This window comes from Seriola dumerili, unplaced genomic scaffold (assembly GCF_002260705.1).
Source record: "Seriola dumerili isolate Sdu_G_001 unplaced genomic scaffold, Sdu_1.0 BDQW01000044.1, whole genome shotgun sequence".
NCBI lineage: Eukaryota > Metazoa > Chordata > Actinopteri > Carangiformes > Carangidae > Seriola > Seriola dumerili.
The window spans coordinates 4,877,772-4,904,543 of record NW_019174299.1 but is presented as its reverse complement, the minus strand read 5'-3'; the positions used below and the strand labels follow the sequence as shown (position 1 = coordinate 4,904,543).

At 46.3% G+C, this 26,772-nt stretch overlaps 1 protein-coding gene across 5 annotated transcripts in view; it reads left to right on the top strand.

Annotated features, from left to right (window-relative positions):
- LOC111217506 (rho GTPase-activating protein 23-like) overlaps positions 1 to 26,772 on the top strand; it is a 72,244-nt gene that overhangs the window by 27,275 nt on the left and 18,197 nt on the right. For 3 of the 5 annotated variants that reach the window (XM_022739410.1, XM_022739409.1, XM_022739407.1), the window contains exons 1-7: positions 8,124 to 8,231; positions 15,495 to 15,698; positions 18,683 to 18,707; positions 19,102 to 19,194; positions 20,146 to 20,224; positions 21,034 to 21,094; positions 22,738 to 24,382. In XM_022739410.1, coding sequence (XP_022595131.1) covers positions 8,193 to 8,231; positions 15,495 to 15,698; positions 18,683 to 18,707; positions 19,102 to 19,194; positions 20,146 to 20,224; positions 21,034 to 21,094; positions 22,738 to 24,382 — 2,146 coding nt within the window. In that variant the 5' untranslated portion in view covers positions 8,124 to 8,192. Of the gene's footprint in view, positions 1 to 7,985; positions 8,232 to 15,494; positions 15,699 to 18,682; positions 18,708 to 19,101; positions 19,195 to 20,145; positions 20,225 to 21,033; positions 21,095 to 22,737; positions 24,383 to 26,772 lie in introns of those variants that run through there. The other 2 variants (XM_022739406.1, XM_022739408.1) reach the window with 2 other exon arrangements.

Here is a 26,772-nt window from a genome sequence, read left to right as displayed (position 1 = left end):
TGTTCTTGGGGAAGACGCACAGTCGATGTTCTCTTTACCTCCGCTGTGCCGTGGTGGTTGCAGAAGATTCAGAGGCAGATTTCTCATAAAACCAAAAACTAACAATAGCTGCAGCTGTGAGAAATACAGGAAATAAAAAGGGAGCATGTGATGTGGACAAATCTGCAAGAAGCTTTCTCTTCAGTTTAGTGACCCCAGCATAAAGACGGCTCTCGACTGGAGGAGACACTCCCTGCTAATGAGGTTAAATCAGAGCACCATCCCTCCACTTAGCGCTGGGAAACATAATGTGTGCGTTTAGCTTTGGTTTTCTCTATCAATAGATCTTCCTCTCACACACACACTGGCTTTCTTCCCTGCATACTACAGTTTTGATCACATATGAGACGACCTGTGAGTCTCCTCTGACAATGAAATGTTGCCCAGCTGAGGAAATAAAAACACTTCATGAAACAGGGTCGAATGGCTCATATGGAACAGATCCTCCCCCAACTCCAACACACATACTGTACTGTATGTGCACATACACTAAGCCAAGTCTAACAGCATTCAATAATTCATCGGCATACCAAGATTCAACTGAACGTGAGCTACACTTATGGTGTGTTAATGTGGCTTTCAGTCGACATCAGTGTGTTGCGCTACAGTCAGTGGGAGCATCTCTGTCGAGGATGATACAGAGGGGAGGGGATGCATGGGAGGTAATTAGAGCGTATCTGTGAGTAAATATGAGCGTGTGTCTCCATGTCTCAGCTCAGATGTGTAAAAACGACTCTCCTCTCTCCTCAACATCTGCTCTCCCCAACTTCTTGCCCTTTGTTTCTGCTTTAAATCACTCTCTCTCTCTCTCTGTCTCTCTCTCTGCCCTCATTTTTTATTCTCAGGAAGCCCCCCCCCCTCCCTGGAGTTCACTTTCCAACATCTGTCAACCCCCCTCTCCTTCCCACTCTCTATCTGTCTACGTAGATGCTTGTCTGGCCGGCTACTTCATGTATCCCACGTTCCCTTGTGGCAGATGTAGCATGATGGACACATCCAGAATCCTGAGTCAGCCAATAACATTTTTATGTTAAATATCCCAAACGTGCTGTTGTTGTCTCTTGGCGGCGGTTTGTCTGAGGCAACATGAAGCGTCCACAGTCTGTGGTGATGTATGAATGAGGCGTGAAATATTTTCATTGTGACTTTCATTTTTGAATTCATGACAGAATCGTTCAGTGTAGAAAATGTCATAAAATGTTGAAGAAATCTCTCACCATACAGAACGTTTTTAAGCTGTTCATATCATGTGAGCTTCATCAGAGTTGGCCCAGTTATCATGGAATTAGATGTTTAAACTTTTTTTTTTTTTTTTTTTTTAGAGATTTCTTGTAGATGTTCAATGTACAAAAACAAATAAAGTAGCAAATTCGCACATGTGAGAAGCTGAAACCTGTGAATATTTGGCACTTTTTTCTTGATGAATAAATTAAATGGTTTAGTAATGTATTCATTCATAATCTGAAGGCCAAAAGTTCACTAGTTTCAGTTCCTCATATTAGAAAAATTACAAGTTGTCTTAATTTTGGGTGACAGTAAACTGAATATCTTTGGCTTTCATGGACATTTTGATGGACCTGACATCTTACAGACCAAACATATTAAATGTCACATTAATTGATAATGAAAATAATCACCAGCTGCAGTTGCTGTGGTATAAATGTCAGTGTGAGCGGAGTGACTGATGGGACGTGGTCTGGTGTCTTGGATGAGTGAAGAGGTGACGTAAAGGTGAATAGTTGTTTCCAATAGTTCGAGTACAGCTCAGTGTTTCCACGCTGAAACAGCTCACATGTTCTGACTTCACGTGGTCGCAATGTAACACACACACACACACACACACGCACACACACACACGCACACACACACACACACACACACACATACACACACATTAGTAAAGAATGCATGCATAATGCGTTGCTTTCCTACGGAGGAGCACATGGTCAGGTGGGCTTGAACTGCTTTAATCCTCCAGTCTGCAGGAGTGAGCTGTGCATTGTTGTTGTTGTTGTTGTTGTTGTTGTTGTTCTATCAGTCTTGGCCAGTCAGGCAGGGTGGGAGGGGCAGACCACCCAACTCCCCTCAGCTGTGGGTTGATGGGATATCTGACCCTCGCACATTTCATCTCCGACTCCACCTGCTCCCGTCTCTGGACTTCTCGAGGCTGTTTCCACCTCAAAGCCCTCAACAGGTGTGACCTCTCTGATCTCCAGCCGCCGTCTCCCACCCCGACTCTGATGTTATCCATTAGTAACTGACCTGAGAGCACAGATAACTGCTTATAGGTCAGCACCTTGCACCTACTCAGCCTGCACACGCATCCCGATGCCGACATTAAAAGCAGTCGCACCGTATGTGGCTGCATGTAGCGTCTCCACCCTGCGCTCTGTCCCATGTGTCCCAGTGCCCTCTGAGCTCTTCCCCACCCATCTGCTGTTAGACTCTGTGTTGTGGCTGCCCTCTCGTGGCCGCTGGCTGGTAACTGCACCCTGAGCACGGTCCAATAGGCCTATAGCATGGGGATTTACAGGAGATTAAAGTTAAAATTAACCTGCTTAAAACAACTGCGTCCTTTTTCACACAAGCTCCTGCTTTTGCAGAATCCACTTCCACAGATTACTAGTGATGTCCGTCTAGACGGAGCGATCCCCTCCATCACTCTACATAAGCGGTTTCCCTGCGAGGACTAGGTTTCAAACTTCAGCACTTTTTAAAGAAAGAACAAAAAGTGTTTGTAGAATTGAATATTGAAATGTGTGAATATTAAAATTTGAAATATTAACTGATTTTAAACCAGGAAACTGAGGAAACACAATTAAGTTCTTCATATTGGTACTAAAACTCAGATGATACCCTGTCCTATTCTCCAGCTTTATGGTCTCCTTGAAGTGAAGCAATATCTACATTTGATCCCCTGGTTACAGGTTCAGAATGGCTATACTTTTTTTTACCTTCACAAACTGTTTCATTTTAATATTTGTTCAGAGGCCGAAGGAGGAAAATGTCCAATATTTCACAAAGTATGAAGAAATAGACATCATTTTTTATAGAAAAAGTCTGTTTTTGATTCTTTTTCGATCCCATTACTCGTCTCTTCCGGCTGTCACTGCTGTGCATCATGCATATTTTTGTGGTTCAGCTTGTATCACTCTTCATTTATAGCAGCAGTGTGGCAACAGTGACAATTCATGTGGCTGCTGCTTCATCACATGAAACCTCCTCATGCCACATGTTGAGTCAGGCTTGTGTCAGTGCAGCGTTTCCCTCACCAGCAGGGGACAGGATTCACACTCTGAGCTGAAGAGTTTCCAGACTTCATACTCTGGTACCGAGTGGAGCGAAGGAGTTTCACTGAGAGCATCAAACCCACTGCGTCCTCCACTGACCCTGGCCGTACTTTTTCTGAATTGTTGCAGCCTGTGTTTAGAGAAAAACACCCCATGGTTGTGTCTGCAGCCGGGTTTGTTTGTGACACGCCAACCAAAAGCTCACTCAGCAGTCTGAAACTCATCACTCCTCTCCTTCCTGTGTGTTTCCTGTCAAGCCTCAGCTTCTGTCTCCTTCTGGCAGTTCTGCATTTTAATGTGTAGGCGCAGCACAGAGGAGGAGAACTTTGTTTTGTCTTGCGAGGCAGCCACAGTGGAAAAAAAAAAGGGGAGGCGGGTTGTGTGTGTTAATCTGTTGGCCCGCGGTCATGTTATGAGTATGAAGGGGATTAAAACATATCACCAAACTAATCTGTCCGTTACACCGACAGCCGTGCTCCCGCTCCGTCCCGGCCCTACCCCTTTCACTTTCCACTGATGTGTTTGTTGTCAGAGCGCAGAGGGGGCCAGGGCAGGAGGCAACGAGGCATCGCTCCCCTGAGATTAGCAGCGCGTGTCGGCCTTTGATTTCCTGACTTCCAGGAGCTTTGTGTTGTCAGGTTATGATAAAAAAAGATTGCTAACATGAAGTATGCCTCTTCCCCGGGGTGCAGAGCAGCAGTCAGATAAGAGAGGTGTGCCCTGTGTGATGTACATTAGGCCCACATACAGATGACGGATGTGTATCCGTCTGCCTGCTCGGGCATGCTTCAGCCAAACAGGAGACAGTGTGGGTCACTGGTAGGAGGAGGTGCTATTGTCACAGCTCCTCATGTGTGACTGTTTGTCCTCCATGTAAACTGTAACTCAACGCCTTTTTGTTCATTTCTCTCCTCTCAACTTCTTGCTTTTTGCCCCTCTCTTCACCCTCATCCTCCTCTTTTTGTAAATGCCTCCATGGTTCATGACAATGAGAAAGCGAGAGAGGGGGAGAGGGAGCTGGACTGACAGAGACCTTTTGTTTCCAAATTAGGCACTGCTCCCTCCTCGCCAAAACTAACTGTTATTGTGAAAAATGTGATATGAAATCCCCACTCAGCGCTGCCACCGTTAAACTGAGCACTTGTGTATTTTCAGATATTAAACTCTTGTCTGGCTTTGTACCAGAAATACACTCTGATCCAGTTGCTGCTCTATGCTGCACGGATGCGGTCTTTTCTCTCACATCTCTCCCTCCTGGAGAAGAATTGGACCTCCTCCTGCGCCCACCGCTGATCCAATCGTCCCCCCGCAGGGCGGTTCCGCCTGGCGGTGCGTCGAACCCAGAGCTCTGGTCTGAACCACAGAGAGAAGAGAACCCCCCCACCCCTCCCCACAGACACACACACACACACACACAGCCACAGTCTGACTTTATGAAGAACCCTAATTACATAGCCTGGTGTATTTATACTCTGCTGTGACTCAGTGGGACATGTGGCGTGTGTTTGTGTGTGTGCGTGCACGGGAGCAACAGCCTTTGTGTTCACACGTAAACGCTGTGTGCGTGCGTGTGTGTGTGTATGTGTGTGTATTAGTGAAAGTGTGTGCTGACTCAAAGTATTTAAACCAGGGATAAAGGGGAGTTTAGATCAACCTGAACTGGGTGTTAAGATCTTTTAAAGTAACACTGTGTAACTTTTGAAAGAAGAAATAACTCAGATTTTCTGTTGCAAATGAAAAGTTGAATTTAAAGCACACAGTCACTCAATTCAATAGACTTAAAGGTTTTGCCACTACAGCCTTATTTGGTCTGGTATGACCAGCAGCACATAAACACTACGTTATATCATATGCTTTTTGTTATCCCAACAAGAAGTCAACGGACCGTACCTCAGGAGACATGCTCAGTTGTCATTGGTAATATTTTAAAAAGGGGCATTACACCACTTTTAGTCCATGGGGAGCTCGACTGGTCCTGTGCGAGCTCTCCAGAGTCTGACAAAATAACCCTAGCGATGCCGCTATCTCGGCTTGGTCTTAAAAGTTGTAATGGAAAGTCTCTGTTCAGGAAGTTTTAAAGACCTAGGCGTTAACCAGGCATGTGGGAGCTGAAGGAAATACACTATTGAGTCGCGTTATGGGAAGTGTGAGATCCAGGGTTTTGGAGCTTGACCCGTACACAGTCCTAAAGGGACCCTGTGGAGTTCTCTTGTAAACTAACAAAAGTGTTTCTCACCAAAACACATTGGTTGTATCCTCAAGGTCTCACAAACCTGTTGCGTAACATGTGAAAAGACTGATTTTTGAAGTATTTAAAATCTAGCGTTGATTAACAAAATGAGGATCCACTCATAACGAAACGGCTCCACAGTGCTACCGGAGGTCTAAACTCCACAGGGAGCCTTTAAAGCCAAAATACCTTATACTCTGCTGCTTCCATTTAATCTTTTGGTCTCTTGAGAGTCCCCAAATTTATCAAAGTGCAAAATCAAACCTTTAGAGCGACTGGCAACTTAGACTTAGAAAACTAATTTTAGTTATCTGCATATTTTAATGCGTTTTCTGTAAACGTTCTGTATACGTATGTTTTAGTGCACAATGCTCAACTTTTGTATAAATATACAAAGAAGCTTTGCAAATCAACTGAATGTGGAGATACAATACAGACAATGAGACTATTCACTGTTAAAAAAATAAAACAGACAGAAAGACTTATCAGAACAATGAATCTCCTACAGTTAGATGCTCATTAATCCCTCCTTATGAGTAAGCAGTATTCAGGCCTGCAGTGTGTGTTCTTGCAGCATATCCAGAGGGTACAGTCTCTGTGTGGATGACGGCCTCCCATCCAGTCGAGTTGATACTTGCCCCCTGTACAGCAGGTGAAACCTGTCTAACCTCAGTGGTAACGGATGTGCGGCGGCGTGCTAACAGTGATTAGCGTTGGAGGGGAAAGTCAGTTGTCTGCAACAGCATGGTCACCTGTCTGCCGCTCTCGCACGTATCCTGGACACCTGGCTGTTTGGTGAGAACTCTGCTGCGTAGGCGACCGAACCGGACGGGGGCGGGGGGGGCGGGGGCAGGTCACCTTTCTGACTGATTTAGTGGCGAGATGTTTAGGTGTCACTGTGCTGTATGGGTGGATCCTGTGAATAGGTGTGTGTGTGTGTGTGTGTGTGTGCGTGTCTGTGTGTGCGCACGAGAAAGAGAGGGAGTATAGGTTTGATAAAGAGTTCATGTTGACACTCAGTAGCAACTGTTTCTCCCTCTCTTTCTCCTGCCGCTCTTTCCACGTTCTCCTCTCATTATCATCTTCCCTCCTCTATATTTTCCCCTCTTAAGCAAAAAAAAAAAAAGAAAAAAGAAAGGGAGTGAAATAGTGAACACAGCAGCAAGGCAAATGTTTTCTTTTCTCTTTGTGCTGGAAATTGGCCTCTTTCTCTCTTTCTCTTTTTTTGTTGTTTGTCTCCCCTCTGACTGGAGGGGAGGTGGCAGAGGCAGGGCCGGCTTTTGTGGAGTTTAGCGCCGGGATCACAGCTTTGTCACTGTGTTTGTGCCTCTCTCTCTCTCTCTCTCTCACACACACACACACACACACACACACACACACACACACACACACACACATGCAGCACACATGTGGCTTCCTCTTCACGCAGCGCAGGAGAGATCTGAAGTGGATTGAACCTATCAGCAGCAGCCTTCAGGAGATATCTCCATCTGGACTGTTAACTGCCGCCTCCTTCAAGCCTAACGTCTGGCCTCTGTGATGTCCAGTGTTTTTTCGGATTAGACTGCGGTTGACTGTACAGCGCAGTTGTTTGTTTGCTGATCACTGTTGAACCGGTTCATGGGGAAGGAGCGAGCGACTGTTGGGATACGGATTGAGTAACAAAAACAAAGGGAGAAAGAGAAAGCAAGAGAGACGAGGAGGGACAGAAGTGAGGGATGAAATATCTGATGCTTGCTGAGATAAAGAGGGTCAGAGTTTGGGATAGAGATGAGAGTGAGATGAAGGGATTTGTTTGGCACTAGAGATACAGAGGGAGGGTGGAAGAAAAGAGAGAGAGAGAGAGAGTGAGAGAGCAGTGGGAGGGAGGAGAGACAGAGGATCCAGCCCTCTGGGACAGCAGTGTGTGTTTTGGGGGTGGACAGAGTGGCTTTGTATGCAGAACATCACCGGACACCAGCGGGAGGGACGCTGTCAGTTGTTCTCTGTGTGTGTCTGTAGTGAAACCAGACCTACCTCTGCTCCATCCCAGCGCCACACACACTCCTCCATCTGCTGCCCAGGAGCCTGCCTTCTGCTCCCCCTGGACTGAACCCCCCCCCGCCTCCCTCCCACCCACCCCCACCTCCTCTGAGAGTGTGTGCGTGAATGTGTGTTGGAGTCCTGAAGAGCTGATTCTCGGAGGTCAGGAGCGACGAGCTGTGATGTGGAACTTGTGGGATTAAACTTTCCGGAGGCTCGGCAGTGACGGCGATGGACTGGAGCCAGGAGACGGGGAGAAGAGACTCCTGAGTCCGTGAGCGGAGGATCCCAGAGGAAGATCCGCAAGCTCCACTGAGACCACCCATCCTCCCTTCGCCCGCTTGTTCCCTCTGTGTTTCTGCGTCTAGAGACCTTGTGTGGTGACCTGAGTGTGTGAGCAGCCCATGTGGGCGGTGAGGGATGCGGATCTGAGCAAACTCCGCGCCCCGATGCCCGCTGCTATGCTCCCGTGCCCTGCGCCGGCCGGGTCTGACTGGAGCTTCCAGAACCCGGTGGGGGTGGACTGCAGCTCCCCTGAACCCCGCTGCATCTGGCTGGCGGTGCTCCGCGGCACCACGGGCCCCGCGCCGCCGCCATCCCCGCCAGCCGCCATGCCCACTGGGCACAGCAAGAGCTCCCATCAGCCCAGGGTAAGGAGGGGTCACCCATCTTCACCTAGAGGTTGGATATGGAGACCTTGACTTAAAGCATCATTTCAGTCACCTGCTTCAGTTACATGATGGTTGACTCACTGATTCCATATAAAGTGTTTTACATTTAAGCTTTATAAGATCATGTGGAACAGGTTTATGCTTTGCCAAAATAGGCATTGATTATTTTTTACAATGAATGAATACATTTTTTAGTCGATAAAACATCAGAAAATAAGGATAAATTCCCAAGTGTCGGTTTTCAGAGATCTTCCAAATGCTTATTGTGCGAGTTAAAAAGGAGACGTTGGAGACACATTGGAGAATCGGAGACGTGCAAATGTTTTAGACATGTCAAAACAATCAATTGGTCGTTAAGTGTCCGTCAATCTCCTAATCGATTAATCGTTTAATCATCTCAGATGATATAAGCAGCCAAATCCTCCCACATTTACACACAAAGATGATGCAAAGGTTTTGTGATTTCTGTGGTTCTCAAAGAAATAAGATTACTCTGTGTGTAATCTCGTGTGGGATGTGTTGGTCACGCATGTCAACAAAGTATCCACCTAACTGTAGCCATGGTTTGAAGCGTGTTAACCACCCAGCTGCTGACAGACTCTTTAACCTGCAGGTAGTCGCGTTGCCTTCGGGCTGCTTCTGTTTGGCGCGCTCAGTGTTTTTGACGTCCCAGGAAATGCTTTGACGTCACTTTGTGTTGATGGATTAAACTAGATTATTACTGTATGTGCTTGAAATTAAGATTAGTTCCCCCTAAAAAAAAAAATCATCCTTACCTATGGTCTTGTTTATTCTGTCGTATATGTGACTTTTTATCTTCTGATCATTTAGTGTTTGGCTGGTTTGTTGAGAGAGATTTCTCCAGTCATGACACATGGATTTCATTCAGTGAATCGTTGATCAAAGGTGTGTAAACAAAGTCAGTGATGATCAGAAGCAATTTATATCCTCGTGTAGCTCGCACTATTTTCTAACACCCCATGCATTGACCCTGAAAAGAAGAGTGAACTGGGTGAAAGCAGCTGAGGTCACAACGATACATCTTCCTCTGCATTACTTCGTTCTCATTTTTCGACGGCTGACGTGTGTGTCCGTCTGTGTGAGTGTGTTCGTGTGGTGCACTGACCCTCTCCCTCCTCGGAGGGTTTTCTAATTAGTGGCTAAAGACAGATGAAGGAGGAGGCTGCTAAGTGCCACTTTTAGCGAGGTGTTGTTGGAGCTGTGCGATTGTCATTCCCCCACCCCCACACCCCCCAGATGCCCTCAGTATTCAGGGCATCGCTTTCTCACATGATCTCATTTCATTGTGTCCATTTATGTTGAATATTACTTCTCCTTTTTTTTTTTTTAACCCTTTTTCCCAGTTGGTCTCCACCCCCCACCCCCATGTTTAACTGACACAGTTAAGAAATGCCACAATCATGAATGTGTGTGTGTGTGGGTAGTTGGTGGTGGGGGGGGGGTATATAAACAGCTGCAACAAACACACTGAATCAGAGAGAAATTCATTGGAAGTGAGGGGGAAACACAGCTCTGTTTAGTTTGTCACCGTCTCCTGCTGCTGACGCCAAGTGGTTCCACGTCAGTACTCATCCGCATCGCTCGCAGCTTTGCATCATGTGGTTTCTTTATCTCTAAGATCATCAGTGTGTCATTTTTGTTTGTTGTGGTATCGTTGCAATTTCTATGGCGTGTGAAGGAGCACAGCACCGGCTTCCATCTATGTGCCGTGAGTTTTTTTTTTTTTTTTTTTTTTTTTTTTTTCCAGCTGCCTTCAGGAACAGAAAATATCCTTCTTACAGTTGGGGAAGACGAAACTGATAAGAATCTCATAATACAGGAAAAGAGGCTCCTCAGATGCCAAAATCAACTTCATTCATGAGTGTTTTTGGAAAAAGGGAACGTTCTGGTCATAACTGTCATTGTCAGCACATCTATTTTTTTTTTTCCACAAATCTCTGTGGCACCTTCCCCCCTTTCTTATAGTTGAAAGCAGAGACAAGAGGATAAAAAGTCCCCGGCCAGATTTAACCCACGTCATACACTAGCTACATGCCACGTGCCTCTGCCCACTGAGCTACCAAGTCACCCTGTAAAAGTTATTCTGAAACTACAGCTCCTCCTCCTCTTCTTCCCCCTCCTCCTCCTCTTCCTCCTCCTCCTCCTGCTCTTCTTTTTCCTCTTCCTCCTTGGACCAGGATTTAAATCAAAGTGGCCAAAACGACTGTCACATGTATAAAAAATTCCACGAGCATCTCTGGCAGTTGGACAAGAGGAGAGTACAATATGTTTCACTGTTCTAGTAGAAAACCCTGTTTAACCGACATTGCATCATCACATGTTGGCCTGCTTTAACTGACAATGGGGTTGGACTGGTTTTTGAGCACACATACTATATTGATATTGACAGAGAGGTGTTCAAACACACACACACACACGCACAAATGCACACACACACACAGGCCTACATGCATGGCTCATAAAATGTCTTGTTATGTAAATGACAGAGGGATGTACAGTATTTGAGCTTGTGCTCCCCTCCGTTTTCAAAAGCAGGTTGTGTTTTCTTTTTGGCTTGAGTGTTAAGAGAACAGCTGGATATTGAGACGCACACATCATGCGTCTCCTTCAGCAGACGTAGGATGCTTTTAGACCTGCAGAGGTGGTGGAGCACGCCGTCTGTGTGGCCGGTGAGTCTAGGAATTATCAGGACGAGACGGTTGGACTTGTCACCGTCCCTCTCCTGTTCCCTCTTGGCAGCTCAGCTCAGGGCCGCGGGTGCAGACAGCTACGGCGATCAGGATTAAAGGCTCGTCAGCATTTGTAACAGCCGTAAAGCTCCACTTTTCAAACAGGTTGCAGCTCTCAGCTGTTTAAAAGAGCATTATTGTTCTGCCCTGCTGGGGTTTTAGCAGGAGCCGGGCTCCCCGGCCGCCGCTGCATTCCTCCCTGCTGCTTTACCTCTGGATGGAGCGAGGAGAGGATTGTGTGTGCTAACCAACACGTACGCTGTTGCTGATGATTATGGCTGCGGCATGACGATATCATCATGTCCTAGAAAAGCCTCTTACAAAGAGAAAATCCATTTTTACTGGATTTTGTGAAAGATTAACACTGACACTGTTTATTCTTACAATTCTTCATATTTTTTTTTAACAGCGCTGGTGGAGCTCTAAATGTTGCCTCTGCAATTTAAATTTCATCTGAAGCTTCAGAGATTCACATTTCCAACAAAGTAGATATGCCCCTCTCTCTCTGAACCACTTGTGTTTTTGTCTTTTCAGTCATGCGTCTCAGTGATATGCTCCTTAATTGAAATCAGAAGGAGAAATATCCGCAGGGAAGAGCTGGCTGCTGCTGCTGTGTGTGTTTGTGTGTGTGTGTGTTGTCAAAGTGCACCACTTCACCCACTAAACACCCCCTCAAAACTGTCGTGTGGCATTACAAGCTGCTTTGCATATTCAGTTGTTCCCGGTGTTTTGTGTGTGTGCGTGTGTGTGTGTGTGTGTGTGTTTAATGACATCACATTCAGGTGGTAATGGGATTCCTCGGGACCCCGCGTTATCTGAAGAGCCTTCAATGTTTGTTATTGTAATTAGCTTCAATCAGCAAACTGGTCCAAATTTCATACAAAAAGAGTCTTAAACAGTGGAAATTCCCAGTAGGAGAGCAGGAAATACCAAATATCTTCTCTCCTCAGCAAAACAAGAGCGAGGTTTCCCTTGTGTGTGCCTTCATAGGAAGTCAAGTTTAGACTGAAAACCACAGGAAAAATTTTCCAAGTGCCATGTTGGTTAAACTGAATGTCCGACTGCCTGGAGAGGCTGGAGCACGTCAGCAAGTTTGGATCTTTTTATTTATTTTTTTTTAGATTGAACACTAACGTGGGATCAGACGGGCCAGTTGTATCGAGGTGACAAATATAAGAGAGGTGTTTTTTTCTGGCTTCAGGGGGAAAAGGTGGAGTGTAGACTGGGCAGAATGGCCGAGTCAGGAACACACACATTCATCCCACACAGTCCAGAGCAGCCGAGTGGGAAACGGTGCTGGCTCAGAGACCCAGTCAGACCCTGTGTGTTTTGGGTAATCACAGGGTTTGGTATTCCCAGCGCTGGGAGGGACCATGTGGTCGAAACCGGCGTGCTGGAGCCTGTCTCTCGCAGGGGCCCGATACTCCTCCTCCTCTTCGTCCTCCTCATCCTTCTCCTCTCATTCACTCTCTCCGTGCTCCCTCCCCTCCCCTCCCCTGCCAGTTACAGTGTGTGTGTTTCAACTTGTCCGAGCCAAACCGCTCCCTCTCAGGAATTCACCCCGTCTCTTCCTCCGTTCACCCTCTTGCTCTTTCATTTCCTCTCTTCTTTTTCTTTGTCATTTCAATTTGACACCCCAAACACTCCTCCGCCTTCCTCACGCTGTTCTTTATGCTCTCATGCCACATAATCGGCCTCACTGCTCGCCTCTTTGAGAAAATAGCAGGGGTTACTTTACATTGTTTAGACTGACAGACTTAAGATCAGGCCTTGAGTGTCACGCAGAGTTATGGATCTCAATCTGCAAAGTATACACTTCATATATGTACTGAAGAATGTGCTTTGTGATGCTTTTGAAAATAAGCAGAATTGCATTTGAACATATAAAAGATAACATTTGTTTTTTTGTTTTTTTTTTTGTTCAAACTTATTTTTGGTCTTGTTTTCCTTGGAGGGAACATAAAATTAGAGGAGGGAGAAAATGCGCGGCGAACGTCAGAACATCCGGGGTTTCCATTACAGCAGAGGGGAAGAAGGGAGGAGAGGTGAACGGAGGAGAATGGAAGGAAGGAGGAAGAGGAGTGAAGGAGTGGAAGCGCCTCCATGATGGAGAAAAAAAAAGCGGCTGTATTTATAGGAGGGTTCTGGTTGTCCCGCCCCGCAACGCTACCCCACTTCCTGTCTCCAGCCAGCCGCTTCCTCTTGTTGTGTGGCCGCGCACGGGCCTGCCAGGTCAAATGTGCGTGTCTGCGTTTGTTATGTATCAGTGTGCGTTTGTGTGTAGAAGGGGGGACGGGAAGTGAAACGCGGGGTGTGAATTTTGGCGAGGGGGTTGCGCTGCTTGTGGTCTAGACGTGTTCACAAACACACACGCTCTCACCACAAAATCTGAAGAGGTACAGAAGAGTTTGGCCTGTTAATCGTTTTACCAGCTCAATGATTATTGAGTATTGATATCTGAGTGTTTATTTAAAAACAATAGTTGTAATCGGCATGAATCAGACAGACTGTAAGGGCACGTTCCCACCTGCCTCATGCTCCTGATTTGCTGTGTTTAATCTTAACCCCGGAGCTGGTTTATTTTGGCTGAATAATGCAGGCAGGAAAAATGCGACTCATAGTAGTGACGTGCAAACCGAGTGTTCGAGAGCCGGGGCGCAGGTGTCTGCTCACGTCCTCGTGGACTGAGCTGCTGCTTGTTTTGTTGATTTGTAGCTTGTGATGAATTCAGAGGAGAATATTCACACGTCGGTGTTTTGACTCCTTGAAGTTGTTGTGTTTGAAAGATGTGTGAAACTCCTCCCTCGGGAGTTCTTGATTGATTAAACCGAAATGGAAGATACTGTGTCGGGGCAGAGATAAGTGATATGATGATGTAAAAACCTGGTTCTGTCAGATATTTGTCTGTTGGCAGTTTGAGGCGTAAACTCACAAGACAAAGGCACGCTTAAAGAAAATGGACTACAGCTGTAATTGCATGCTGAGGATACTTATCATCACTCTACCAGTCCCATTATAAACACAGTATGAAGTCAGACTCACAATTTCCCAGAACTGAAGTTGACGTATTAAGTTTTCTCAGTCAATTGACCAATTGCTTCAGCTCTACGCGAGTCACTCTGAAACACGGCCGTTACTGTCAACATATTTAAACAAATGCAAACTGTTTTTTCCAAAGGCTTAATCATATATTATCATTCATCATTATCATTTTGTTTTCAAGATATTTCTGCAGCTGCAGCATCAGTTTGCAGCTGCACGTTTCTGTTGCAAAGCATTGTCACTTTTTCAGCGTGAAAGTATATCAAAACATAGTTAGAATTGTCGGTAGTTATTGTCTGTGTGGAAGTGAGACACAATGCTGTCGCTCTCATGAGCTTCAGCATGTAGTGTGTGCTAAAAGCAGAGTGATTGATAGACTGGGCTGGGATGACATATAGATGATTAAAGTGCTGAGCTGTCTCTCAAATTTATGATCTGTTCCTTTAAGTCAAGGAGCCGGAGGTCAGCGGGTTCAGTTTCACTAAGAACGGTTTGATTGGGAACATGTAGCACAAGATAACTAAACCACAGCAGACATGACATGATGATTTCCCCTCCTCCTCCCCCTCCCCCTACTCCTCCTCATCCTCCTCCTCCTCCTCCTCCTCGCTCATGCCTGTTTGGTCAGGTGATTGTGTTTGACTGACAGATGTGGGTTGCCAGGGCGGCATGAGGGTGATAGTTCTCACGTGTGTGTGTCAGCTGAGCTCGCTGGGCTTATTTACTCGGCAGCAGGAATGAGATATTTAGAGAGCGAGTGGAAATCTGCCTTTATTCTCTGCCCTGGGTTCAGATTCCCCCCCCAGACCTTCTCTCCCTGTGATAAGACCAAGGTCAGTGTGGCTGAAGCCCCAAATTCCCCAGTGCCTTTGTGGCCCTGTCTAGACAGGAGCCTTCCTGATAGTGGACCCCACAGGTGTGTTTACGGACCATTGTTCTAAGGCTGGGTGGCATGCAGGACTGACCGGGTTCAGGACGTCATGAGGAAGCTGCTAATGTAGCCAGCAGTCGAGGGTTGATGTCACTGGTCTGGAGTCTGGGTACAGAGTCGCCTTGTGCTTCTCCAGAGAATCATAAAGTGCGTTACATCTGGAAAAACCTGAATGTTTGTTTCTGCAGTGTTGGTGCTAATTATGGGAAAATACAGAAGATTCTCAATAGGATTTGATGAAAAACTGGTGTTAGTTTCTGAAATTCTTTCTTTATCTATTATCTGCATCTGTAAATGTAAATGTACACACACGTCTGTAGATTTGGTCCCATGAACGGCACATGGACTTGAAATATCTGCAAATGACAATGATGTATATTTTAACAACCAATATACCTGGCTGTTTGAAGAACCAACTGGGGCTCATTTTACATCTAATCTAAAAAATATAAGTTATACAAGTCCACCTGAATCTCACTGAATCTCTCTCTCTCTCTCTCTCTCTCTCTCTGTCCGTAGGCTAAGGGGCGGAGGGATGGTCTCTCCTCAGCCGGTGACAACCCTCGGCCGCCGATGGCGACCCGGCCGGGAAGGGAGGGGGTCGGCGTGGGCTGGAAGGGTCCCCGGACGCTGGTCCTCCATAAGAACTCCCAGGGTTTCGGTTTCACGCTACGCCACTTCATCGTTTACCCTCCAGAGTCCGCCCTGCACACCAACCTCAAGGTGAGACCCACAGGTCCCTGAGATGTTGGAGAATGTCTTGAATCAAGTTTCAAGGTGTTGAAAAAGTGTTTGACTATGTTAAATATTTGCAGTTTTATAGAAAGGTGTTTTCATGTCACGTTCTCTTTTCAACTTCCAAACTAAAGTGGTTGAAGGGGGTTTTAAAGGAAGGAGCAAAAGATTTAGTGACAAAATAAAGATGTAAACTCTTTGTTTGTGAGAAAAATGAAATTTCACACTTTCACACTAATTCTTTACTCACAGGCCTTGTTTCCTCGTCCTTGGTGAATTCAGGATTGTTCTGGTGTTTTGGAACCAGCCTCTCTATGAGCGAGTGGTTATTTAGCTCTTTGAGGTGTGGGGGCAAACGGCTCCAGATGTGAAATTGAGGGATATGGAGGCTGGGGTGGGGTGAGCCAGCTGAAACAAGGCCTCTATTATTATTCCACCACCCCACCAGCCAGCAGCTGCAGATAGGAACACAGATTGAATGAATCTGTTGTCTTAGCCTGGTACCACTCGCTGGCACTCAGGCCGTACCAGGCCGGCCCCAGACAATAGGCCCACTGCTGGCCTTTGGCCCCGGTTCTGTCCTCGGCTCCTCTTCCTCGGGGGTCACATGGTGCGTTTGGACAATCGCAACCACAGAGCTGCCCGATCTTATGTGAAGAGCCTCCGTGGAAGTCTCCCAAATTACCCTCATAATGTGCAGTTATCAGAGGCCTACCGGGTGCATGACCCAGTTGGAAAGTAATTACATGGTGTCTGCCCGTCCTGAAGGTCTCCAGAAGTCTCCAAGTTTATTATCTAATACAAAGATCCAAACTCTTCTATTGTGAGACCATAACAGAGTCAAAAAAGCTTCAGAGAAAATGAGAGTATTAAAAAATGTTTGTTTCCTACGCACTTACGTCTTGTAGGGTTAGGGGTTATGTCTCTGTGGCTTCTCTTTGAGGCAATGAGACTTAGACTGTACCTGATTCGTGTGTCGCCTTCTGAGTAAATGTAAGGATGATGGAGAAAGACGGAAGAAGAAAGCTGCCTACAGAAAGCCCTGTCTACTGACCCGGGAATGCATGGTGATAGGGAAGTGGGTCACACATGTCTACGACTGTTTATACTGCAGTGTAACGACATTATCTGTCTGCAAAATGAGCTATATGAGCTATATCACACGGATCAAATCAAAATAAACCTCTTGCAGTAAAAAGATATTTCTCTGAATGTGAGACGTGCGTTGTCTTCGTGTCAGAGCAAAGTAAGTCACAGCTGAAGACTTTGCACTCTGAATTATGTTCCGTATTTGGTTTTCAATGTCTTTAAGATGCTGCAGTTTGTTGGTGAACTGCTCAGAAAATGACATAAGACCATATAATTAAATGTGTCCAAGTATTTCCATTCTCCTCTGTCTTCCAGCATTGTAGGAAAAACCTTTAAAAAGGTCTCCCGTGCCATGTAGCCTGGGCATCACAGTGGCCCCAGTGGTTTAAGATGTGTGCCATGTAGCTGCAGCAGTTTGAGTTCAGATCTCGCTGAGGATTTGTTTTTTTTTTGTTGTTTTTTTTGTTTGTACATGTAAATGCTCCCCAGCAGCTGCCACACAGCATCCAGGTGTTGACCCAGAGGTGTACAGTGTTCGACCCAGACACAGTGTCTTGTGCCCACCTCTCACTGCCTCCTCCTCCTCCGTCCCCGGATGTGGTCAGACTTGGGTTGGTCAGTTGTTGAGTGTCCCCAGCTCGGAGCTCTATTCTGGGGTCGGCAGCTACCCTTTCTCTGCCTCTAAACCCCCCACCATTGTCTACAGAGCCTGGAATGAGCCCACTCAGCGCAGCATAAAGCCAGGCAGTAGTCAGCCCACCGTGCCCCTAACCCCAAACTGTCCACTCAGCTTAGTACGCCCGTGTGTGTGTGTGTGTGTGTGTGTGTGTGTGTGTGTGTGTGTGTGTGTGTGTGTGTGGAGGTGATCAGACAAGCTGCATCTCTAAAATCTCACCACCACCAATCCTCCCTGCTGATACCTCTGTGTGTTTGCCTCACACATGACGTCATGAGCACCTGCGGCACCCTGCATCTCTTGAGTTGCTCTCCAACTTTAAGGCTCATAAAAAAACAAACCTGTCTGTGAAGGATTGGATCCACATGTCAGGGAAATCGCTGACATTTCAGGAAAACTTGGAAAGCCTTCAAATGACATAAAGGTTACTGGGAACTCCTGCTCAAGTTAATTGAGATGTAGATATCATGTTTTCTCACCTTAGTCACCCCTCACACATTGGGCTAGTTGCTAGGGAAACTAAGATGATTTCATTTGTTGCAAAAAGACTTGCAACAAAAAAGACTTGCTTCTGTCTTGGTAGAAACTGGTTGGAAAATCACCAGTTTGTGTAAAATTCATACATGGACCTAAAATGAATTTGTTTTTTTCTTTTGGTTAATTGATTATTGGTGAAATGATTCATCCATCCCTTGCTGCTGCTCCAGGTCATGTTTAATGATTCATTACGTTGTTAGGAATTATTATGTATGTCACACAGACAAAATGTGAAATCAATAAAAATATAAAATATTCAAGCACTTGCTGAATAACTCTCATCCCTCCTGGGTTTCATTGATATCTTTCATACTTTGGCCGGTATGACGGTGAAATAGGTATTACATTTTATTCTATCTATTAAAAAGGTCTTTAAAAAAGTCTTTAATTTAACGGAGTGAACCCTGCAGAGAAACCCTCTGTAGAGCAAAAACCCTTAGGACAGCACCATGTGTGAAAAGATGTAAACCCTGAGTCAGCATTTGGTAATATTCCTGCCTGTGGAAGCAGTGATTAACTTTGTTTTTGCCTTACTTCACCTGAATGTCAAATACTGAAATGTTACTTTGTAATTATATTAATATTATTGGTCTTAAACATTTCTCTCATTCATCACTTGAATTGTCTTTGTCTTGAATGTGAGCAGTAACTCTGTGTCTGTCTTTTGCAGGATGAGGAGAACGGTAACGGGAAGGGTAAGTGTCCTCTCTCCTTTCTTCATTATTTCACCAGGCAACACGTTAAGACCTTGTACAGAGGGATGACTATGATGTAATGAACTGGCATCTCCTGTTTCCCCTCCTGTCACCTCTGCTCTGCGGCCTCTCTACGCCCCCTAGAGGACGTTATTCTGCACTGCATCTAAACTGATTCAGTCCAGCTGCACGTACATTAGACACTCATAGAAAAACAATGATAGTCAATAAATGTTAAGTATTGATAAATTCCCCAGGACAGCAAAGTCATGAACACAATTACTCAAAAGGTTTTTTCTTTAAACACTAGAAGCAACTTAAACATTTATTTTTCTTATCACAGTACATCAGGTTAAATCCCTGATCTTTGCTTTTCTTCTTCTTTGTCGTTCAGGGTACCAGAAAGGTCGCCTGGAGCCGATGGACACCATATTTGTGAAGAATGTGAGAGAAAAAGGTCCAGCCCACCAGGCGGGCTTGTGCACAGGTAAAGGGAACATCTGGTGCCGGAGCATTAACATCCTGATTTGCATTGGAAATCCGTTGGGGAGCGCTCCGGTCATGTGATGCTCCAGGATTTAGTGTTTTTTTTTTTTTTTTTTTTTTTTATTTTTTTTTTTTTAATGTCTCTGTTGGTGATGTAATGTAAATACCAGTATGACAACTCAAATTCGCAAGTGCAATTGAATGTGACAGAGCTATTGAGGTTTTCCTGTTGTGTCTTGCTGCTGTAGCAGGGCCACAGTCCACTCCCACCAGCTCAGACACACCAAACCAGTACTCTGAGCATGGTTAAATGTCACTTCAAGAAAGTCACATACCAGCATGAACATACACAAACACAGGCACTCGGGGCACTTTGTATGTGTTTCAGCTTGCATGACCATGAATACATACATGAGTTTTAGCACACAATTATCTAATGCCTTTCCTGGGGCTGCGGTTCACAAAACACTGGTGTGGTAATCTTTTTTTTTTTTTTTTTTTTTAAATGGTATTCCATGTAATACATTTTGGAGACAATGATGCTTGTTAATCATAATAGATGATAATAAAATGATAAAAATCTTATAATTTTTATAAGATTAAATTTGAATTTGTTTACACTGAGGCCTTGTATATGCCACACCCAAGCCTGATGAGATAATAAGCGTCATGTTTTTGGTTTTGTTGACACACCTTGACCTCTGGGACATTAATAATAAAAGAGTTGCAGTGATATAAAAAGCAACTTTTTCCAGCCAAATGTTCTTGTTTTGATCTTTTGATTTCCTCTTAAACCTATTCTCTCAGGGAAATGTGTCTGTGCTCAGTGTCTCCCTGGCCAGGTTTGGCAAACCATTACAGGAGGTGTGCACCTGCTTAAGGCATCAGAGGCCCAGTGCGATAATATGTGTGTGTGTGTGTGTGTGTGTGTGTGTGTGTGTGTGCTCTGCAGGGGATCGACTGGTGAAAGTGAACGGAGAGAGTGTTCTGGGGAAGACGTACTCGCAGGTGATCGCCCTCATTCAGAACAGGTAAGACCTCCTGCCTGTCAGCGCTTTGAGCTGTTGGTGTGTTGATGGACTGAACCGTCTGTTTGCTTTTTGTTTGCAAGTGTACAATGGAGATGACATACATCCTAGAAACTAGTATTAGTTTTACCCACTTTAAAGAAAGAGTAGCCTCAAGCAGTGTACTCTACACACTCATGCCCTACATGGTCCCAACACCAGGTCCTGTTGGGGGGGGGGAACTGACCCCACAATCTACTGGGAGGTCAGAGCTCAGGGGCAGCTACAGCAGGGGTATCTGATCTGACTTTTTGTCTCCTGATGGTGATTGAGATTCTTTAACTCAGTCCGGTACCAGTGCTGTCTTTTTACCCAAATTAAAATCTGTACTCCACACTGTGCGGAGCTCATAAGGATCATTTTCAGATAAGGTAACATGAGGCCGGGGATTACTGGTGGCGCTAAAATGATAATGGTAAATGTAAATGAGCGCGGGAAGACCGAAGTTTAAATTGATGCTGACGATGAAATTATATTTAATCCGGATCAGTTGTACCTGGCTGATACCTGATCCACTTAATGAAGTCGGTATTAGCCTTGATACCAGCTCGGCGGATCGGTGCAACCCTAGCTGCTGAATGCTCTGGTTTGAATTCAGTTGAACCTTTCCATTAATTAACCAAATGATTCATTACTGAGATGACTACAGCGTTCGGAGTGTATCAATTCCTGTGTTGTCCGGATTTTGGATGTGATCGTGCTGTTTCAGCATTAATCTCTCTCTCTCTCTCTCTATCTCTTGTTTATCTTTCTTCTTCCCGTCCTCCCTGCAGCGAGAGTGTGCTGGAGCTCTCCATAATGCCAAAAGATGAAGACGTGCTTCAGTTGGTAAGTGTGAGTATGGGATTTTTCACGCACCTTATCCTCAGAAACACCAAACTGGCCTACACATATCATGCATTGCACACTTACATACCCATGCCCGTGTGCAAGCAGAGAAGTATTATTCTGTTATTTTAGGACACTGGAGGAAACTGTGTGTTCTGCGGTGCTTGTTGGCAGAGCTGAACTAGGATTCACCCCATCACTGTCCAGGAATGTGGAGATTTAGTCAGAATGGCTGGAGAGTGACTCAGACTCGCTGCCCTGTGTTTAGATTACAACAGACATTCATTAAAAGCCGCAGGTATCCGACTGTTGGAGCTCACATTTGGAAAAAAAAAAAAAACGGCTCCATGCTCGTTCACACACCCATGTACTGAACACATTTTTGGCGCTCCGCAGGTTGCTCCATGCTCGCTCACATGATCAGACATGCATCATCCCCGAGCCCCTCCCACTAACCTGGAGCGACATGTCAACAAGACACTGAACCAGATCACCAGCTCTGGGTGATCCTTCTTCCCCCACATGCAGGAACATCAGTGTTCCTGCCAAAACAGCCCCAAAAAACTGGGTTCCAACATTTAAGCCCTACTGCCATGTCTTAACGTTATAAACTCCACTCTTGTGTCCTCACACTCCTCCCCTTTTGCTGCTACGCCTGTATCTGCTGCATTCCTGGCATGACATCACCAGAGCTGCGCCTCCTTCCACACACTCCCACAGGGTGGAGTAAGACGGAGAATGAGAGGGAGGAGAGAGGGAGTTTGGAAGGAACCCGACAGAGGAGAAAACAAGGAGACCAACAGATAGAAAACTCATGACAAAAAAAGTAAAAGAAAAATAAAGCGGAAGATCGAATGTGTCTGAGAGAAGGAGGGTGTGAAATTTGAAGGACGGCAGGTTGTAGCAGCAGGAGTGTCGCGTCAGGAGCGTTGGTGAGGAGAAGACTCCTGTCTTGTCCTCTTGCCTCTTCCTCCTCGGTGTCTGTTTGTGGTGACTACAAGCTGAGCGCACAGGCTGAGCAAAGGTTTTGGATCCTAGTGGACGGCCTAGATCAATTAGGTAAACCTTGAAAAGTTTTCCAACTGTCCGTGTCATTTAGCTTGACTTATGCATAGAAGCAGGAAAAAGGACTGTTTGCAGGTTTGTTTTTGTTTTCCTGGTGTTATAAAGTTTAAGAGATGCTTTAAATGTGACAGTGTGGCTAACTGACAAACTCATCGGTTCATTTTAAGTTTGTTATTTGCAATGGATTCTCTAAAACCAGCGCGGTGTATTTGTCCTGTATGTGTATACACAACATTGGTGAGCACATACTGTGTGTATTTGCAACTGGTGGCTGTGCAGTGAGTGCTGTGGCTTTTGCTTAAGGCAATTCATGCACTGTTTGAGCTATGTAGCATGTGCAAAGAGAGACAGTGTCACTTTAAGACTTGTTGTGTAATATACAGCAGCAGGAAGACGAAGCTGCCTTATAAAGTTATGGTTAGAGCACATTTTGATTTAAAGTCACCACACAGAGACACACACAGACACACACAGACACACACACACACACATACACACACACAGACACACATACACACACACAGCTTTTTTTATCCAACTTTTCTTCCTGTCATTTCATGTCCCATGTGTTTTTCTTCTCCAAGGCATATTCCCAGGATGCCTACCTGACAGGCAACGAACCCTACTCAGGGGGAGCTGAGAACCTCCCACCACCACCTCCCCTCTGTTACTCACGCACCAAGACCACACCCCCCGCTGGAGCCCCTCCGTCTGCCCCCATGGGCCAGAACCAGCTGGATAACTGGAGTCGCTGGCCAGGCTCTTCCAGCCCTTCTTCACCCCTGGATAACCGCTCTGCTGTGGGCAGCCCCGCCAGCTGGCAGGAGGGGCGCGCAGGAGAGCCAGGAGGAGTGGGTCACACCAGCCCGGCCCACCGCACAGAGGAGATCCAGTACGGTATGACCAGCCAGCAGCCTCAGGGCCAGACCAGGGGGCGCTCCTACTCCTCCTCTTCCTCGTCAGGAGGCCCCTTGTCCAGCCCGCTCCAAGTCCACTACCCCAACCACCACGCCGCCAGTTCCTCGCAGTCCCAGCCACGAAAGTCCAGCTCGGCCTGGACCAGTCCTCCCCCGCCCCAGCTCAGCCACGGCCGCACCGAGCGCTGCCAGCAGGCCCTCTCCGACTGGTACTACAGCCAGCTGCCTGAGCACTCAGGACGCTGCATGCAGACCCGCCACCGCAGCTACTCTCAGGACCGGCTCAGCGAAACAAGGAGGCAGCAGCAGCGGACGGGTGGCTGGCCACACAGCGCCTCCCAGGACACGCTGCTTTTATTGCAGCAGTCAGGACCAGGACCTCATGGAGAGCCCTGCTGGTCGTATGCAGACTTGGAGGGGGGCCCAGGTAGGGGCCACCCTGCCTCTAACTATACCCGAACTCGCTCTGAAAACCTTCTGGCCCAGTACGATCGTCACGGCCGCTCGTTAGAGATGCTGGACCGAGCCGCAGGTGGACTGGTCTCACCTCGGTTTGAGAGGCCTTCATGGCTCCAGCAGGCTCCCCAGCCGCCCCCCAGGACTGACGCCTACCCAAGGCAGGGGAGCCATTACGGTGCAGCACAAGCTCCTCCGATGTCCCGACACACACAGTCACATTCTAAACACCACCCACAGCCCCACACCCAGGCCCACTCCCAGACCCAGACCCAGGCCCAGCAGGCTGCCCCCCAGACCAGGCGGCTTCCCCCTGGGCAGAGCATGGACGACCAGCCGGTGGGCTACCGCAGCTACAGCCCCTCTTTTTACCGCAAGACGGGCCGCATCATGCAGCAAGCCCACTCTTTCAGGGACCCTTCGTACTCTGGCCCTCACTTGAACTGGAACCCGACGCCTAAAACAAGCCCCCCAGAGGTCTCAGCGGCACCCCTCACCTCCTCCACCGCATCTCCCCTCACCTCCGCCACACCCGAATCCCAGGACAGAGCGTACAGGCCAACAAACCACGAGAGGGAACGAGGGTCAGTGGAGGGGCAGCCGGAGGTGGCGCCGCAGACCCAAGAAGTGGTGCTGAGGCAGAAACCTCCCACCGGTCGGAGGAACGCCCACGGGCTGCGTCATCCCCACTACGCTCTGCCCATGGACGGGCTAGAACCCTCTTTGTTTTCTTCTGATCCCCAGGACTCAGCCCCTGCCTCTGGCTCCACAGGAGATGTAGCCCCACGCAAACCAAACGGCAACCTCGCCCCCCTCCCCATAGAGGATGACTCTCTGGCCTCCATCCCCTTCATTGGTAAGTAGTGAGCTTCTGCTCGTCGTCCTGACTCTCTTCTCTGCTTTAAATCCCCTCATGAAAACTCTGACTGACCTTTAGATTTCATCGCTCCCATTATAAAGTGTAATCCATACTGAGTGTTTATTGAAAGTTAGTGAAAGCTTAACTGAGAGGAAATGCAAAGCTATAATTCAGACAAAATTACGAGTTTGGGGGAATGTGTGTGTGTTTCTTTAATTTCCTTCTTGTCTGTCTATTCAGGCTCCAGGCTTTTCTCAGATGCAGTTTCCATTCTCTCATTGAGATTCTGCTGGTGTGTGTGTGTGTGTGTGTGTGTGTGTGTGTGTGTGTGTGTGTGTGTGTGTGTCTGTCTGTGAATGTTTGCGTTGGGTAATACTGGTATTTCCCACAGTCTTACAGACAGTATTAGTAGTTTTGATTGAATCATATCTGATGGGAGTTTACGAATCATGCTGCCTGCCCCCGGTCACCTCACCATGCTGAGGAAATTCCTTCCTCATTGTGTGTTTTTGTTTGTGTGTGTGCAGGGCAGTGCTGGAGATTTACTATAATTCCTAAGCTGTGTCAGTGTCTCTTCATATAATATAAAGGTAGATGTCCATGTGTTGTTTGATTATAAAGCAGGTCTAGGTTCTATATTAATACTGTCAAAGTATAGAAACTGAGCCTTAAAACGGAACTTTGTGATGTCACAACAAAGCAGTCATCAATCTCTGCCATGCCCCAAGCCCCGCCCACCTGGACCCACCATCCAACCTTGCAGGATTTGGTTTCTCTGTATTTACCTGAAATCTGCTTTATTTTTATTGAATCACTCAGAAAACCTTTGAGATGGTTTTTGGTTCTTAAAACCACAAATGTCTTTGTATGGATCAACACATATTATTGGATATTTAAAATTTGGATTTATGAAATTAGAAAAGCTGAATGGACAGAGAGGTTTAATCACATGAAGAGTGGCTTACAGTATTTTTTGTCTAGAAGTTATTTTATATGATTAATAGATCTGGAAATCAGCTGTATGAATTGACTTGGCGTGCTTCTCTGACATGCTCTGCACTTTTATTACAGTTCTTTATGGTCAGTTCACAGCGGACAATCTGAGATTTTGCCTGTAAAATACATCTGAGGCAAGAAAACTTGCATTAATCAATCCACTTTTGTTATTGACCAAGAAGATGCATATGCACTTATAATTGCATTTTAATTTGCAACATTTGAAAGTTTTTCAAAAGTTACAAAAGTTGGATTAAATTAGTCACATGTCATGAAAAACTTATGAAAACAGACTGATTTTTGCCATAAAATAAGAATGATAATCTGCCATACCTTCAGTGTTCGTAGGATATGCAGTTCTGTGTCTGTGTGAGGCTTCTTGCATGATTATGTACAGTAATGGCCTGGCTACAGTATGTTGGTGTCAGTGGGAGGGAGCTGTGATCATGCCCCGGCTTGTTCCCAGTCCTGAAAGGACTGAAAGAAAAGGGGCTCCGCAGGCTTCAGACTGGCTCGTATCACTTGACATGCACAGCAGCCATGAAGTCAAACCATAGGCAAACAAAGTTAGTCAGTCAGAAGAGCTGTGCCTCGATCACCCTGTCACCGCCCGAGGAAAAAAAAGCACTGCTTCCACTAATGCCGAATAGATTCAAATCAGCTGACTTGGAAGCTTTGACCCGACTTGGAATGACCGTCGATATTTGAGCCAAGCCGCTCTCGGCCCGAGAAAGTCATTTAAAGAAAGAAAATCCAGTGGATCAGCAAACCAGGAGGCATCTCTGTGCCTCTCTCTCAGTCTGTCTGTCAGAACACATTCTTGCCTCGTCCCTTCACCTGAATCAAACGAAGCCACGCAGTCAGAGCTGCAGGCCGGGACATGTTTAATGGCCATAAACTGAAACTAGGCTAGTTTCTCCCCATAGACAAGAACTATCTTTTCTCTTCTTCTGTTCTTTTCTCCATCGCTTCATCTCTATGACAGAAATGCAGATAAGATGTGGGTCTGTTTGGGAACACGTGGTTTAATAGGCTGTTGCTCTTATCTGTGAGGTAGCGAGCACAAAGACATGTTATGTCTGAAGGCAAATGTGTTTTTATGACGTCTTGTATAGAGATATCGAAGCATCTTTCTACTCCACTAGCTCATATGAAATGAACAACACCATGTCAACAGATACAGTATTTTACTCTGTGCCCACTTTGAGTCTTTCAACATGAATCTGAGCTGTAAATCACCAGGAGGTTTTTTGTGGCGGCCCTTGTGGGGAACAGTAGGGGCCCATACACCCAGCTCCCGCCCTCAATGCTGCTATTGTGCTGCTCTGGAAGATGAAGGGGTTTGTGTGTCTGTGTGGGGGTTCAGTCGATGACTGTCTTTACTAGCTGGA